Source organism: Sphaerodactylus townsendi, linkage group LG05 (genome assembly GCF_021028975.2).
Source record: "Sphaerodactylus townsendi isolate TG3544 linkage group LG05, MPM_Stown_v2.3, whole genome shotgun sequence".
Taxonomy (NCBI): Eukaryota; Metazoa; Chordata; class Lepidosauria; order Squamata; family Sphaerodactylidae; genus Sphaerodactylus; species Sphaerodactylus townsendi.
The window spans coordinates 41,702,108-41,717,599 of NC_059429.1; the positions used below are offsets into that span (position 1 = coordinate 41,702,108).

A 15,492-nucleotide genomic window follows, 5' to 3' on the forward strand; every position below is an offset into this window, starting at 1 on the left:
GGCAGCTATATTGTCCATTTTTACCAGGACATGGGATTCCTGTAGATGGTCCTGAAATTATTTTTAAGGCCAATCAAATCACTCTCAACTCTAAGATGTTGTAGAAAGTTTGGACTCGCTGTTCTAACAATGGCTGTAAAAGCCTCTCCCTATAGAGAGAGGCAAAAGAAGTAGTCAGGAAAGAAAAAAGAAAGATTGCAGGAACAAGGCAACTGTATGTCTGCTCTCCCTTGAGGCAGGAAAAGAACTAGCAAGAAAGGGGAAGTGCCCAGCAACAGGAGAAAAGCTGAATAAACCCTGCCTCCCTGATTGGTGGATGGATGATTACCAAGATGTCCTCAAGCTCAAATGGAGAACTTACAACATCTGTCAGGACAACCAAACTAAAGTGATCCAAGTACTTGGGATTGGACAGTGCTGCAAATACCCCAGCTCTCTGGTTAAATTAGCATCTAGACCAGAGCAGGTCCAAGAAATCTGACCTGCAAAGAACCACACAAAAATATCATCGCTAAATGTTGAATGAATAGAATTTCATTCTACATGCTAATCATAATGTCCCTTTAAATGCAGTTGACATGTAAAACTGGAGGTAAGAATGACTCCAAAGCAGTCACAATACATGGAAAGGTACCATAGAAATGTTTTAAATAAATACATTGCAAAATTATGTCAGGAGCTGCATAAAACTGGAGGAATACCGGAGGACTTGTAGAAAATTGAAAAAAAGTTTGACCCTGGAGGCCCAGATTTCTAGGACCGCCCAGAAGGCCTTTTACCATCTTCAACAGGCACGCCAGTTGGCCCCTTATCTCTCCAGTTCTGACCTTGCCACGGTAATCCATTCAATGATCACCTCTAGACTGGATTATTGTAATTCGCTCTAAACGGCCTTCCCTTTAATTTGGTCCGGAAATTGAAGCTTGTGCAGCATGCAGCCGCTTGTCTCCTGGCAGGGGTTTCAAGCAGGGACCATACTACACCTGTCCTTTATTAGCTGCATTGGCTGCCAATCGAGTACTGGGCCATCTTCAAGGTTTTGGTTTTAACCTTTAAGACTCTTGAGAGGTCTTGGACCCATGTACCTGAGGGACCACCTCTCCCCATATTGCCCAACTAGGTCACTCCACTCATTGGAGGTGCACCTTCTGAGAGTCCTGACCCGAAAGATGCCAGGCTAGCCTTAACGAGGGCCAGGGCTTTTTCAGACCTGGTCCTGACTTGGTGGAACAAGCTTCCCCCAGAGACCAGGGCCCTGTGGGACCTAGGTGAGCTCCACAGGGCCTGTAAGACGGAGTTGTTCTGCCAGGTGTTTCCATCTTGCCCGTTGGGCTAAGGCCTCTGGTGGGTCTAGATAGAGAAGTCGTCATCCTGGTTTTTAAGTCTTTAATTATTGTGTTGTTTTATTGGTTTTTAAATAATATTTATACTAAATGTTTTTATTGTAATTTTTGAGTGTATGCCACCCTGAGCCCTTTTGGGAATGGGCGGCCTAAAAGTCCAAAAACAAACAAACAAACAAACAAACAAACAAACAAACAAACACACAAACACACAAACACACAAACACAAGAAAATCATAATACAGGGAATTTTGCCAGCCCAAGCAGAACCCCCCCTGGAAGCCCACCAAGAACACCAACCAACGTCAGTTGTTTGAGAATGAGTTAAAATTCCACATCCGATCACCAGGCTTGTGATTGGACTTTATTTTATTTAGAATTTTTTAAAATTAAAAACATCCTTAATTGGGCCATGAAAAATGGGTCATTGGAAAAGCCAAAAAGCTGAACTTTTTGATTTTTGGCTTCATCTGGATAGATGGTGTTTTGTGGATGGACAAAGGAAAAAGCTACTTTTTCTGCCTTTATTTTCAGTTCAGCTTAGCTGGTTGCACAACCTTACATTATACTCTGCTGAGATCCCTTCCCTCCCCAAACCCTGACCTTTCCAGGCTCTACCCCAAAACCTTCAAAAATTACATAAATCAGAGTTGGCAATTCTAGTCTCATCCAGTTACCAATCAGATTTTTTTTTAAAAAAATATTCTCTCTGGGGCAAAAAAGGAATCTAGAGTCTAAATGCTGCCAAACTAGCAGGTTTTGAAAGAAAGGTTTTAAAACATTTTAGACCAATCTGTTAAATATTTTATTATAAAATGATAGGATACCTTCATCCAACTATTGACAAGATCCAGACCCAGATTTGCGTAGCTTCAATAAGGCTGCTGTACCCTGTAGCTTCCTACACACCTTTGTGTGAAGAACTGGGTTTGGCGAACAAATAAGACAAGATGGCAATGGGAATTCCATGTATAAGACACATGCCAGGCCACAAAGGTGTTGCCTCCTATGTACTTCCCACAGTTCTGCTCACTCATGCCCTCTCTGTGAAAAACTAGATCCTAAATAGTACAGTTAATAAGTATATCACACCATGTATAAAGAAAATTAAAGTAATGGGATTGTCTTAGGTAGAGATTGTGAGAAATACTTCCAGTGATGTTACCCTCCTACTCTCCTTATGGGAAGCAAAAAACTCAGCAGGAAGGAAAAATGGGATGGGAGAAGGAAAGAAAAATAATAGTGAAGGGACAAATTTTGCATGAGAAAATGAATTTCACATATAAATATGATTTTCTGTCCCAAACTATTTCTGCTGTCCCTTGGTCAAAATAAATGTCCATATGCAGAAAACCGTTTCTAAATTTAGATTATTAATCAGGAGCAAGAGGTCCCATTTCTCTCTGTATCAGAAGCGAAATGAACATCTGTTCACTTTTTGTCACCGAGTTTTTCAATGCATGTGAGTGGGTGTGAACTGAGCCCTTGATATGTAATATTCTTCCCATCTGCACACCAGGTGGCACTGCATAGTTAATCAGAAGATAATAATTGGCATGAAGTGATTACTTACTTTTTAGGGATAAGAGAACAAAATCAATCTTGTGACAAAAAAAAATAACAAAAGTGTGCCAATGCTCAGACTTCTAATTTCTCTTTTGGTGAGCAATTTGGTAATGATCAATGAAATTATCTGATGACATTATTGTTTCCAGTGGTATGTCAATTAACACTGAACAAGTGCAATTACTCTGAGGATCTTTATGCGAATGATTTGATTTGCTCTATCCAATATAATGCTTCAACCTCCAAATGCAGGAAATTATATAGCATTAAAAAGGAAGGAGAAGGACAACATGTTCTGAGCATTCATAAAAGAGGTTACCTTGGAAAGAGCAGGACTGCATGGCAAATAAAATTTCCAAGCAGCTGAAGATGGAGTAACATGGACTACAGAAACATTGTAGCAGAGAGCAAAAGGAATAATACTCTTTGCATCAGCATCCTAATAGTTTCCAAGTGTAATACAGTAACATACTTTTAGGGGAAACAAATAGACAAGAAACTCCAACAATGCCATGAAACCAATTCACAAATTAAGAGTTTCAAAAATCTGCCAAATAGCTACATCTATCCCTGCAAATGCACTTATTCCTCCTTGGCTAAATTTTAAAAGACGTCAGCTGTGAACAATCTAAGCTGAGGTAGAAAATTCGGCATAGTTCCCTACTGTGGTTAGATTCTGAACAGGAAGACAATAGGAAACCACCTCTGCTTTTGCCTTTACTGGGGTCACCATAAGTCAGTTGTGACCTGACAGTACTTTACACACACATGATCATTAATATCTAACATTTTACAGTCATTCTACTTTGGTTTATAGATTTACTGAGAAACAAATGAAGAAACAGAACCAACATATGCTCTCAAAGTCTGATGGCCAGCCAAAGATATATAAAAATAAATTACAATTGTGTAAGTTCAACTTCAATATCTTCAATAGTTCCTCTAACCACAGTAGGGAACTGTGCTGAATTTTCTACCTCAGCATGGAACTGAACTGCCTGCGGGACCCCACCCCCCTGCTGCCAACCGCCCAAACTGTGTGGCCCCAATATGGTGTCTGCGCAACCACATGACTTACATGGAACATTGTTTGGAATCTTCTTTCTTTGATCACTACCACCCTGGCTTTTGTGAAAAACCAAACACGACCAGCAATGAAACCAACAGAGTCAAACAGGCGTAAATTCAATATTTCAATTTACTCATATAATACCTATTTCCGGTGCAATGAATTAAAAATTAAAGCCAAGCTATGGTAACTGCAAACAGACATTTATAACAAAGTCCTTCACTTATGCTACCTATGCCTCAAATTATTTTTTAGAAAAGAACTAGTTGGTGCTGTTGTAAACCTTGATGTTGACCAAAAAATCATACAGAAGCTATGAGAATTTCAGAATTTATGATTTTTTAAAAAAAATAGTTATAAAATTTGTCAATCAAAAATCTTTATGCAGGACAGTACGTGCATTTATATATTCATTTAGGAAACTGAAGAAGTATAAAATGAAACAGGAACATAGAAAGACAGATTTCTATCTTTCTCCTGCATGAAAGGTTCTGCTCTACATGCAAAATTAACTGGTAAAATTTTGATCTGCTCTAAGTGCATGGCTTTTTTGAATTAATGTTTGTTCTACATGCCAGAGGTGTTCCTCCCCTTGGGAAAAGTGGGCAGTTGCCCTGGGCGCAGCCCTGTGGGGGGCACAAAAACTGCAGGTTCGTTTGTGGAATTTTTTGTATTTTCAGTGTTTTTCCATTTTTGGCCTGCAGAGGGCACAGTTTTTAGGCTAGCAGCACCAAAATTTCATGGATGTTTCGAGAGACTCTCCTGATGCTATCACCCAGGTTTGGTGAGGTTTGGTTCTGGGAGTCCAAAGTTATGGGCTCCCAAAGGGGGGTACCCCATCCCCCCTTGTTTCCAATGGGAGCTAATAGGAGATGAGACTACATCTTTCAGGGTCGATAATTTTGGACCCCCTGAACCAAACTTCACCAAACCCGGGAGGTATCATCAGGAGAATCTTTTACTGATACCACCCAGATTTTGTGAAGTTCAGGGGGTCCAAAGCTATGGACTCCCAAAGGGGGTGCCACATCATCCATTGTTTCCAATGGGAGCTAACAGAAAATAGGGGCTACACATAACTTTGGACCCCCTGAACCAAACTTCACCAAACCTGGGTGGTGTCATTAGGAGAGTCTCCTAAAGATACCCTGAAAGTTTGGTGCTGCTAGCTTAACAATTGCACCCCTGACAGCAGGCACCTCCCAAATTTCCCCAGATTTTCCTTTTAACCCCCCCCCCCCTTTGACATGGATTTAAAGAGAGAATCTGAGGTCCCCAGTTTAAACATTGAAAGTGATGCTGTTTCAGAGTGGGGGAGAATCAACCCCAAAATAGCATCACTTTCAATGTTGTTTAAACTGGGAACCCCAGATTCTCCCTTTAAGATGGATTTAAAAGGAGAATCTGGGCTCCCTAGTTTAAACACCATTGAAAATGATGCTGTTTGGGGGTGCATTCCAGCATCACTTGTTTAAACTAGGAAGCCCAGATTCTCCTTTGAAACATTGAAAGTGATGCTGTTTCCCCCAATCGGGGGGACTGGATACAACACCATAAAATGTTTTCATAGCAGTAATAAAACATTTTGAAAGCATTTTGAAAATGTTTTCAAAAAATTATTTCTGCGGTGTGGCATAGCTTTTTGCTGTGTTCAGATTTGTGAGTTGGGGCATGTTCTATAATGTGATGGTGATTTTGAAACAACCTGGTGTAAAAAATCATTGCTTGGTCACAGTGGGGGAGGGTGGCTGCCCGTGCGGGGGTGCCAAACTCCAGTTTGCCTGGATACGCCACTGGGCATAGCTACAAGGGGGGGGGTGCGCATTGCATTGGGCACGCGCCTGGGGGGGCATCAAACTCAGGTTTTGCCCAGGGCTCCAGTTTGCCTAGTTACGCCACTGCTACATGCAAGATCAGCCTTATTTTTTGATGTACTTTTTGGCTTTGTTACACACAGTGATTTTCCCCCAGTGACAGAGTGAGCTTAAGCATGTTTTTGTTTTGAATGTGTGAATTCCAAATGCATGGCATTCAAGAAATGAACAATGGGTTCTTTGGAAGTTTATCAGAGTTCTTGAATTATAAGATGGGTAGCAGTAAAGACTCCTCAAAATGCTGCTTTAGCATGTCTTTTAATATTGAACTTCCCCAGAAATGGGCAGTCTCAGAAAATGGCTGTGTGTGTTCTCACTTTAGACCAGACAGGAGATGAGGCCATCTGCTGCATGAACTGAGAGTGCTACTAGAACATGATCTGGAACATGATTATGTGCTGTGGTTGTCTGACAAATGAGTTCATGCCGAAATGGTTTCCTTGATATCCAGAAGTAAACCATAGTTATACGACAATTGTCTTCAGACATTTAACCCACGAGCCCCCTCATCCAATCAAATTCAGTATCCTACTTTATTGTCATAAAAAGGACTGAGTCACACTCACACATGCAAAGAAATTAGAATACAGATTTGGATCCAAAGCCGTGTAAGCAGAATTATGCTAAAAGAAGACAACTTTTTCACTGTTTCTGCAGTCTTTTTTTTTGTTCCCTGAAATTTGGGAGGGCAGATCTGAACGAACAGGGGGGAGGGGGAAGCATTTTCATTATATTAAAGCTGTAGTTCTGTAATTGGCTATATCTTAAATATACAAAGAATGACATCATTTTAACATCCTTATGCTCTACCATTGCACCAGTGGACTCTCATCTGCCCAATTATTTCAGGTATTTAAGGCTCTGCTCTGATCCAAATGTTTATATAAGAAAAATACAATTTGTCATAGTGCTGCTTAGGTTAGATTACTTAGTAATAAAATCTCTCTTATCCAGTCTAGTATGATACCAGGTTTAATGCATGTCCTGTTCTGAAGGTGCTAGAAGCATTCTCTTGTCAATTTTGAATGGTTAGTTTTAGGTTGATTTGCCTGAAAGAACCCAGACACCATCTGCTAACCACACCAGACTGACCATCAGTTCCCCTAATTATCAGTTCTCCTCACTTCTCTGGTCTTTGCCAGAAATCAGGTCTTTTCTTTCAATGATCCAGTTCTGTGGGACATATTCTGTGAGACACTTCACCACACCAGTCTTGCATGCTTATTGCCTCGTAAGCAAAGTTTTCTTTGTTAACAAATATTTTCTGCTGACTTTATTGGTGAAAAAAAAATCTGTCTTTTCCCTCCAGCATTTTAAAGATCATTATATCCAAGATCTATTACTTTGTAGCCATGCATCTTTAGGAGGTCACACTCCATAACCAAAGTCCATCTGACAGGTCTGGCTCTAATTATGAGGCAACCCGAGGTAGTCAGAAAAGGCAGCAGTGGGGTGTCAATCTCCTGTTTCGCCTCTTGGTATCCCACCCCCAGCTGCCAGCCTGCTTACCCGCTACCACCACAGAGCTGCTGGAGGGGTAACTTCCTAATACCTCATATTTCTTCCAAGCCCCTTTTTAAAGCACTATAGTAAGCCATGCATGTCATTCCTTGGACTCTCATGAGACTCCTTGTTACAAGATTTCAGCCACCATTTCTAGTTGCCTGTTGCAAGTAATCCTTTGAATACCAGTAGTGGTTGGTGTCCCCACAAGGGGATTTGGTCTTTGTGCCCTGCTTCTAGGACTTATGAGGGTGTCTGGTTGGACACTGTGTGAAATAGAATGCTAGAAAAGATAGACTGTTGCTCTGATCCAGCATAGCTAACCCCATGAAGTAATTTTTATTTCTCTTTATACTTTTTAAAGTTCCAGTGGGTTAAACATTTGAAAACACTATCAGCTCTCAGTTTCAGCAGAAAAAAAATCCCCCCAAGCTCTTTATATATTCTCTACCAACTTCTGGGATTTTTTCCCCCCAAGCCAAGGGTGAGAAGAAGAATGAAGGGTACATAGTTTGTCAGATGGATTAAAACAAGAGGGACCGTAACCTGGCACATTGCCTCATGTACAATTATCACGAAATATGACCCCTTGGAAATTCCTACATGTAAAAGGCCTCAAACAATGAGAGGATTTAGGATTACATAAATCACAATGGTCTGTACTATAATCACATGAGAGAATGAACCTGAAAAGCTTATTATTCTGAATATCCAGATGGAGAACAGCAGTTGTTGCTGTACTAAGAATTACCACTCTTGTAATCAATAATAGGAAAAAAGAACAGTTAGGCAACTTGTTTCTTATTATGTTCACTTAGGCAACGTCTAGATCAATAAAGAGCATTAAGTCTCATACCACTCTTGGCTGTGCATTCTCAATCTGCCTAGCATATGCTGGGGAGGGATTCAGTTGCACATTGGCATTCTTTCACAGATAAGCGCTCGTTTCACTTGAAAAGGCATCATTTTCCAACGCCTGGCAAAATTTTTGCAGCTTAACAAGATTGCGATCCAAAGTTTGCTGCTAGAAAAACAACTGCATCTACTCTGAAAGTCATCTGATGGCACAGCTTAGTGAAGAATGCTATCCAGCATACTCACAGTGAGGTCTTAAATCTATTGAATCCTCTGCTTAGGATTGCACTATTATTTGGAGCTAAAGAGCATCCTCTAGTAGCTGCAACCCCTTTGCCAAACTGTTTGCCTGTGTTTTAATACTATTGAGCTGTCTGCAATAGAAAGGCTACACATAAGTATTCCAGTACATACATACATACATACATACATACATACATACATACATACATACATACATACATACATACATACATACATACATACATACATACATACATACGGAAATGAAGGGATGAGATTTAATTACTTTTTTCTACTGCAAATATGCTTATTAATCTTTTTTAAATGTCCTCAATCATGCAATTATGACATTACTATCATGAAAAGCAAATTAATGAGCATACTTTGCAGCCAAGAGAAATGAAGTAATTAAAGCCTTGTAGTTTCCATAAATAAAGAACTGATCAGTAATGCATTCAGGTTTGCCAGGGGACCACAAAGGAACAGGAAGTACCTAATGAAGCACCATGGAGAAGTGGATTCAAAGCCATACAGGCAGTGAGAATTTAAGTGAGGCAGGAGTGCCCTGGCTTACCTGAATGCATTCCTCATCAGAGACTTCTTGCGTCTTGTGAGGGATACTTTAATTACTCTTGGTTGCAAATGTGATCACAATATTGTGTGAATGCATGCTGGGCAGAAAAATGCCTGGGCAGAAAAATAGAAGTGACTGGGAAACAAGTTGAACCAGCTGAATTGGCATTTGTTGTTGTTTTGTTTGTTTTTTGCTATCAAGTTGCAGCTGACTAATGCAACCCCATAGGATTTCTAAGGTAGAATGTTCAGAAGAGGTTTACCATTGTCTGATTCTGTGCAGCAACCTGAACTTCCTTGATGCGCTCCCGATGCTGAGGGGGAAGGGGGGGAGTTTTCAGGAAACCAAGGCCAACCCTGTTTAGCTTCCATGTTCTGATGATATCTGGCTAGCCTGGGCTACATGGGCTTACTTCAAGTAAATACGAAAGTAGCTTTTGCTCTTGGGGATTGGATATCAACACATTTGCATTCTGTCTCATCTTTCCTTTATAACTTTTTTGGCCCTTTCCGAAGCCAACGTGGAGCAGAGCAGAGAAGCAGTGCTGTTTCTAAATGCTGGCAAATTGTAACCTTTCCTGTTGCTTCGCTTTTCCCACAAAGCAAAACAGGTAAACAGCAAGCACAATTCTTTATCTGGGTTTTATTGCTCCTTCCTGCCTTCCCCAGCTCACTCAACAGCAGTTTTTCCTGCTGTTCTGGCCACCATTTCCAGAAGATCAGAAGGGCTTTGTGTATGTTTAAATACTGTAGGACTAACATTGGAGCAAGGACTCATCTACTGAACTATCGGATGCCAGGAAAAAAGGTGGGAGGCAGCCTCCCCAAATGGGCTAATGTAACCCCTGTGTCAGAATGGGATGACCCAGAAAGGGGTGGAGTCTGAAATGAAGTAGAATGCTGCAGAACTCATGAGGCTGGAGGAAGCGAGACTACCAGGCTGGGACCTTGATTGATTTTATTAAGCCCTTAACACCTTGTTTAAGGTAACTGCAATGTTGTGGGGAACTAGTGGGAAGGGAGTTTATTTTTTTGCTATATTGTAAATGTTAGAATTTATTGTTTCAGGGTTTTTGTGTATGTAAATGGTGAGAGTTTTCTGGGAACCTTCATCATCTTGAAGCCCATTCACCAAGCCTCAGAAGTCTTCAAAACCAACCACCAGCAAAGAAGAATTGGACTTGGCAATATCAGTAGACTGTAAATAAGGACTTGAAAATGCAAACTTAACAGGACTGCAAAGTGTAAATGTTAAATGTTTTAAAAGTGTTATTTGTTAAGTAAAGTAAACTGTTTTGTTTAAATTTGGTTCTTTGCAACTCCTTCCAAGTACTGCCCCACAGAACCCACAAGCTGAGGTTACACTCACTCAACAGCAGTTTTTCCTGCTGTTCTGGCCACCATGTCCAAAGGATCAGAGGGGCCTTGTTTATGTGTGTGTGTGTTTTAAATGCTGCATCTCTAAAATTGGAGCAAAGGCCTGATCTACTGAGTTATCAGATGCTGAGGGGGAAGGGGGGGAGTTTTCAGGAAAACAACAAGGCATGTGGAATTTAAACTTTTACCCCTGGCAGGAGTACTCTGGATAAGAAGAAAAGGACCCTTTTAAAAATGCAATAGTGCAGGCAAAAGGATTCTGCTCCTTTCCTATTTTCTGTGTAATTTAGTTTGTTCCTAGTGGGTGGAGCTCTTGGTTTCAGTTTCTAGTTCTCCATTAGCTGATGCTGATGGTTGTAAGATAGTAGTAAGAGGTGCTTTCCTTTCAGATAAAAGCTCTTGTTGTGGACCAGCTTGTCTCGGCTGAATGGGCCTGAGATCTGAGTTAGTACTCTGGCCCAATCTCTTGTGTAACCAGAAAATTCCACTATGAAACAAAACAGTCTTGAGGCAAGCAGTGAGTGCTCAAAAGACCACTGCCAGATTTTAAAGGGGAAAATGGTCCTATATCATGTGCTGTGGGAAATCCTTATTTTAGCTCTGTGGGCAGCTAGTGCAGAAAAAGAATCCTTAAGCAATGTACCATACTCATAATATAGAATCTTTTTTGTTGAGCAGTTAAGTACGGTCCTTATGGGATGTTCAGGTATGCTCACTCAGCCTGCCTTCATGGAAGTTGAATAAGTGAAAAAAGTGGTCAATGCAATGCAGAAAACACATCGCACCTCTGGAGAAACACAATTATTTCCTTTTATTTATTTACAATATTTTTATGTCTCTTCCCAGGAAACCTGCTCAAGGCAGGTTTGACATTTGTAAAGTGATTCAAATCTTTGAACTTGACTGATTCTACGCAGAAACAGTCTTGAGAAGCATCTGTATAGGCACTGATTGTCATGGAAATGGTCAGAAATAAAGGGGGAAAGTTGGTAGATTTGACCATCCTTCCCATCCCACAAAATCACAGAAACTGTCTCTGTGCACAGAAACAAAACCAGTCTGGTTTCCTAGCTTTAAAAAGCCAAAGAAGGGGTTTACAGGCCCAGAACAGAATAACCTTGGAGAGGAAAAAGGAGCACGGTAGCAATATATATTTTTAGATGTTAGTTGATTAGTAGCCATCTAACCCATTATCATAATCAATGGATATAATTTGTTGAGGCCCAGATACAGAAGCATGTGAGATACAATTCAAAGATGGGTGTGTTTTAAGGAAAATATTCAAATGCATGAGAAATATTTTTAAATATATTTTACGAAGTCATTTCAAGTATAAATAACCTTGTATGTTTAAAGACAATCAGCCAAGAATGTGTGCCTTCATCAAGTAGGACAGTTAGCTATTGTTAGAAGATGATGTTAAAAGCCTATAAATATGAGGAGCTGAATTAATCAAGAGTTTGTTTTCAGAAGGACTCTCTAACTGTGACCTGCTTATTTTGGGGCTAAGATACATCTGTGGACTCACATAATTGTTCCCCTTTAATCATCTACATAACAAAAATGAAAACTATAACAGTTCGTAAATTTAGTCAACGTTCAGATTACAATAGTTATGCCTTAATGAAAGCTTAAAATGGAGAGACTCTAATAAATTTCATTTGTGTACTATACCCTGAACAAGCCTAAAACATTACTGTGATGTACCTCCAGGCAGGAGTAAAATGATCTGATATAGGAAAGCTAACTAGACACCTAAGGCTTTTTAAGAGTACACCCATATCTAAATCATGCCTGGCTAGGATTAACATTGGAGATAAATATGTATATCAAAACAATCCATCTCATTATAGCAAACATTTGGGAAGGGGTTAAAAATACTAACCATTAAAAAACGATATGCTGATTCAGTAATCTGTTGACATAAATTTAGCATAGGTAAAGTCTCAAAGGATTTTTGCAATTTAATGATCATATTGAGATCTTGACTAAATTAGGGTCACCTATTAAATAAAATTAGAATCTGTGTATTGTCAAAGGCTTTCACACTGGTTCTGGTGGGTTTTCTGGGTTGTGTGGCTGTGGTCTGGTGGATCTTGTTCCTAAAGTTTTGCCTGCATCTGTGGTGTATCAGAGGTGTATCTGTGGCTGGCATCTTCAGAGGTGTATCACAGAGGGAAGTCTGTTACACCTGCAATACTATACTATCAACCACACCTCTGCATACCAAGTTCCACCCAAACACTTACTGATTGGTTCCCCACCCGGGGACATGACAACTTATACCCCACTAAAACATTCCCTTCTTACTGGACACAATATGTAACAGACTTCCCTCTGATACACCTCTGATACACCTCTGAAGATGCCAGCTACAGATGCAGGAGAAATGTTAGGAACAAGATCCACCAGACCATGGCCAAACAGCCCGGAAAACCCACCACAACCAAAATTAGGATAATCTATTAAATATTCCTTTGAAATATGATAATTGCATTAGAACATACTGATTTGGATTTTATTAACTCTGTTCCGAATGCAACACAGCAGCTATTTCAGTGGCCAACATCATTCCAAGTTCCACAGCCTTAATGAAAATTTCACGTAGGTAATATGTATAATTATATTTTGGGAAAAGTAGTCATTTCCAGATAAGGTCAAATTAAAGCTAATCGTAAGTTTGTGAAAACCCCTTATAGTCTAACAGTATCACCTGCACATTGAAAGTGTTCAATGGTCTCTTGCAGAGACACAGAAGCACAGCCTGTTTATTGCAGTATTAATCATACATAAAATACTTTCAGGAAAACCAAGAACACAGAAGAATGATGAATTCCTACCAATTCCAATAAAGACTGCTTTGTAATCATCTTCCTTCAAGGTACTGAGCGTCAATCCCTGGGCTGAAAGTCCTGTGCCACAAATTATCTGAAAGATTAATATTATGAAGCTCATCATAACTTTATCAGTCACTTTCAAGCTCATGGTATTTTAGGAACGGGGTTATGCCAGCCATTCCATCAGATATATTAGAAAATATAATGACACTCTGTTGATCAGACCAGAAGTGTCTTAATGAACTTATCCTGACCCAGGACAGGATGTCATATTCCTACCCCTCCCATCCACCTTGGCTCAGATAAATTCAGGTTATTTTCTAGTGGCAATTACAGGCCTGGAATAATTCAGAAATGTCATTATGAGACCCTTATCCCACTCCTTATTTCTTATTACCCTCCCCACTTTGTGCCTGATAGTCGACAGCAAGCCAGCTAATGGGAAGGAAGATATTCCTTTTGTGTCTTCCTCCCTCCTGGCCTCCCCCTCCTTCCACTCCCATCTGATCTATTTGGTGTGTGTTCACATATCTGCAAACATTTTCCAACCATTCTAAAATTTGCAAATGCCCACTAACAATGTTGAGAGACTGAAAGGGACGCTCACAAACTGCGAACCATTTTGGATTAATCATGGGGGATAGTTCATCTATTTATCAATACCTAAGAATTCCAGTTAAGGAAATGGCCAGACACATCAAATAACTTACGTAGAAACTGTTTCTATTTTCCTGCCATTTTAAAGGCTTTATTTCAACCCTCTAGAAGTCATGGCTGGAAAAAATGTTTGGATGGAAATGTTTGGATGGAAAAGTCTCAAAAACTGAACATTCTCTGTTAATCACAGCTTAGGGTTTGAGCTTCCTGCTCCACTTGTTTTCTCTATTCCCTGGGCTTACTCTAGTGCTCCTCCATTTCTTTTGCTCAAACAATTCACTCCACCTTCAGTCATGTCTTGAAGTGCTGCCAGCAGAGAACTAGAGGGACAAATCTATAGTGAAGTAGGATTTGGGAATTAGAATAAATGTATGCCTGTGATGCAAGACTGTAGGTTTTGTTCTACATGTTTACCTGCTCTCAAGCTCTCCCTGTTTACTACAGACATAAGGACCGTACTACTACAGACATAAGGACCGTACTACTACCCATAAGGACCGTACTACTATCTGCTTTCCAGCTCTCCCTGTTTACTACAGACAGTCCTTACTTTTAGGTCAGGGTCATCCTGTTAAAATTTTGTAATCATGAACTGCTAGAATAGTTTTTCTCCTCTGCACTCTGCAGTTCTGTCCATGATCTGCATATCTGTACACATGTCTCCAGTTGTTGCATGCATGCATGTGTACGCACATAAATAGTAAAGTGCAATGTAATGCTGTTTCATATCCTGCAGCTGCTGAGATACAAGCTGATCACTTAACAGACTATTGCAGGACAACTGTGCTTGTCTAAAGCATATGCAACCCAAAGAACCGTCATCCTATTTACTTTTAAAATCAGTGAAGAGGCTGTTTGAGTAAATGATGACAGCATACAGAAGAGGTAGAGGAGCATTTAACAATGCATGCCAGTGGGGCAGGAGAGAGAGAACTTGATATAAACATTGAGTTGTTACATGGAGTGTCTCCATTTTCGCCTGTGATGTATTGGAGGGGTTGTTGTTTATTTTCTCAGATAGAAGGAAGGAGATGGAATAAACTTGCTGCAGTCTTGCAACACTTCTTGCAAATGGGATTTTACATCATCCAGACTTTCAAAAAGAGAAGGTACCTTATTTATTTCCAAGCTGTGGGAATATCCCCACACATAGAGCTGCCTGCAGCACTGAAAATAGAAAATCCTTGTCCAGGTGGATGCCAAGGTTCCCAGCATTCCAGCATAGGCTGCTGAGTTATTTAAACACAACATTTCCCTCTATCCCCCCTCCTTTTAGAAACTTTGTTGTAACATCATTATGAAGCGGTATAAAGCACAGCTGCAATCCTCCTCAATCAGGGTATTCACTGGTGTGAAGTGTAAATTATTCTGCTCTATTATGTGATGCTATGGCTTATATGTGCATATTTGTGTTTTTGAATGTGTATGTTGAAAAAATATTTAATATTATTTAAGCTTAAAACTTTTTTAAAATGCTAGTTATTCTTACACTAGAACTCCCATAAATAATAACTTCCTGCGTTCGAGACAATATGGCTTTCTTCCTCTGAAAGAACTGTAATTATTCTTATGCAGGAAGCCACACTTCTGAGCAG

At 40.1% G+C, this 15,492-nt stretch overlaps 1 protein-coding gene across 1 annotated transcript in view; it reads right to left on the bottom strand.

Moving 5' to 3' along the window:
- Positions 1-15,492, bottom strand: part of DPYD (dihydropyrimidine dehydrogenase) — a 652,845-nt gene that overhangs the window by 373,940 nt on the left and 263,413 nt on the right. The window contains exon 8 of the mRNA XM_048497540.1: positions 13,244-13,331. Coding sequence (XP_048353497.1) covers positions 13,244-13,331 — 88 coding nt within the window. The remainder of the gene's footprint in view (positions 1-13,243; positions 13,332-15,492) is intronic.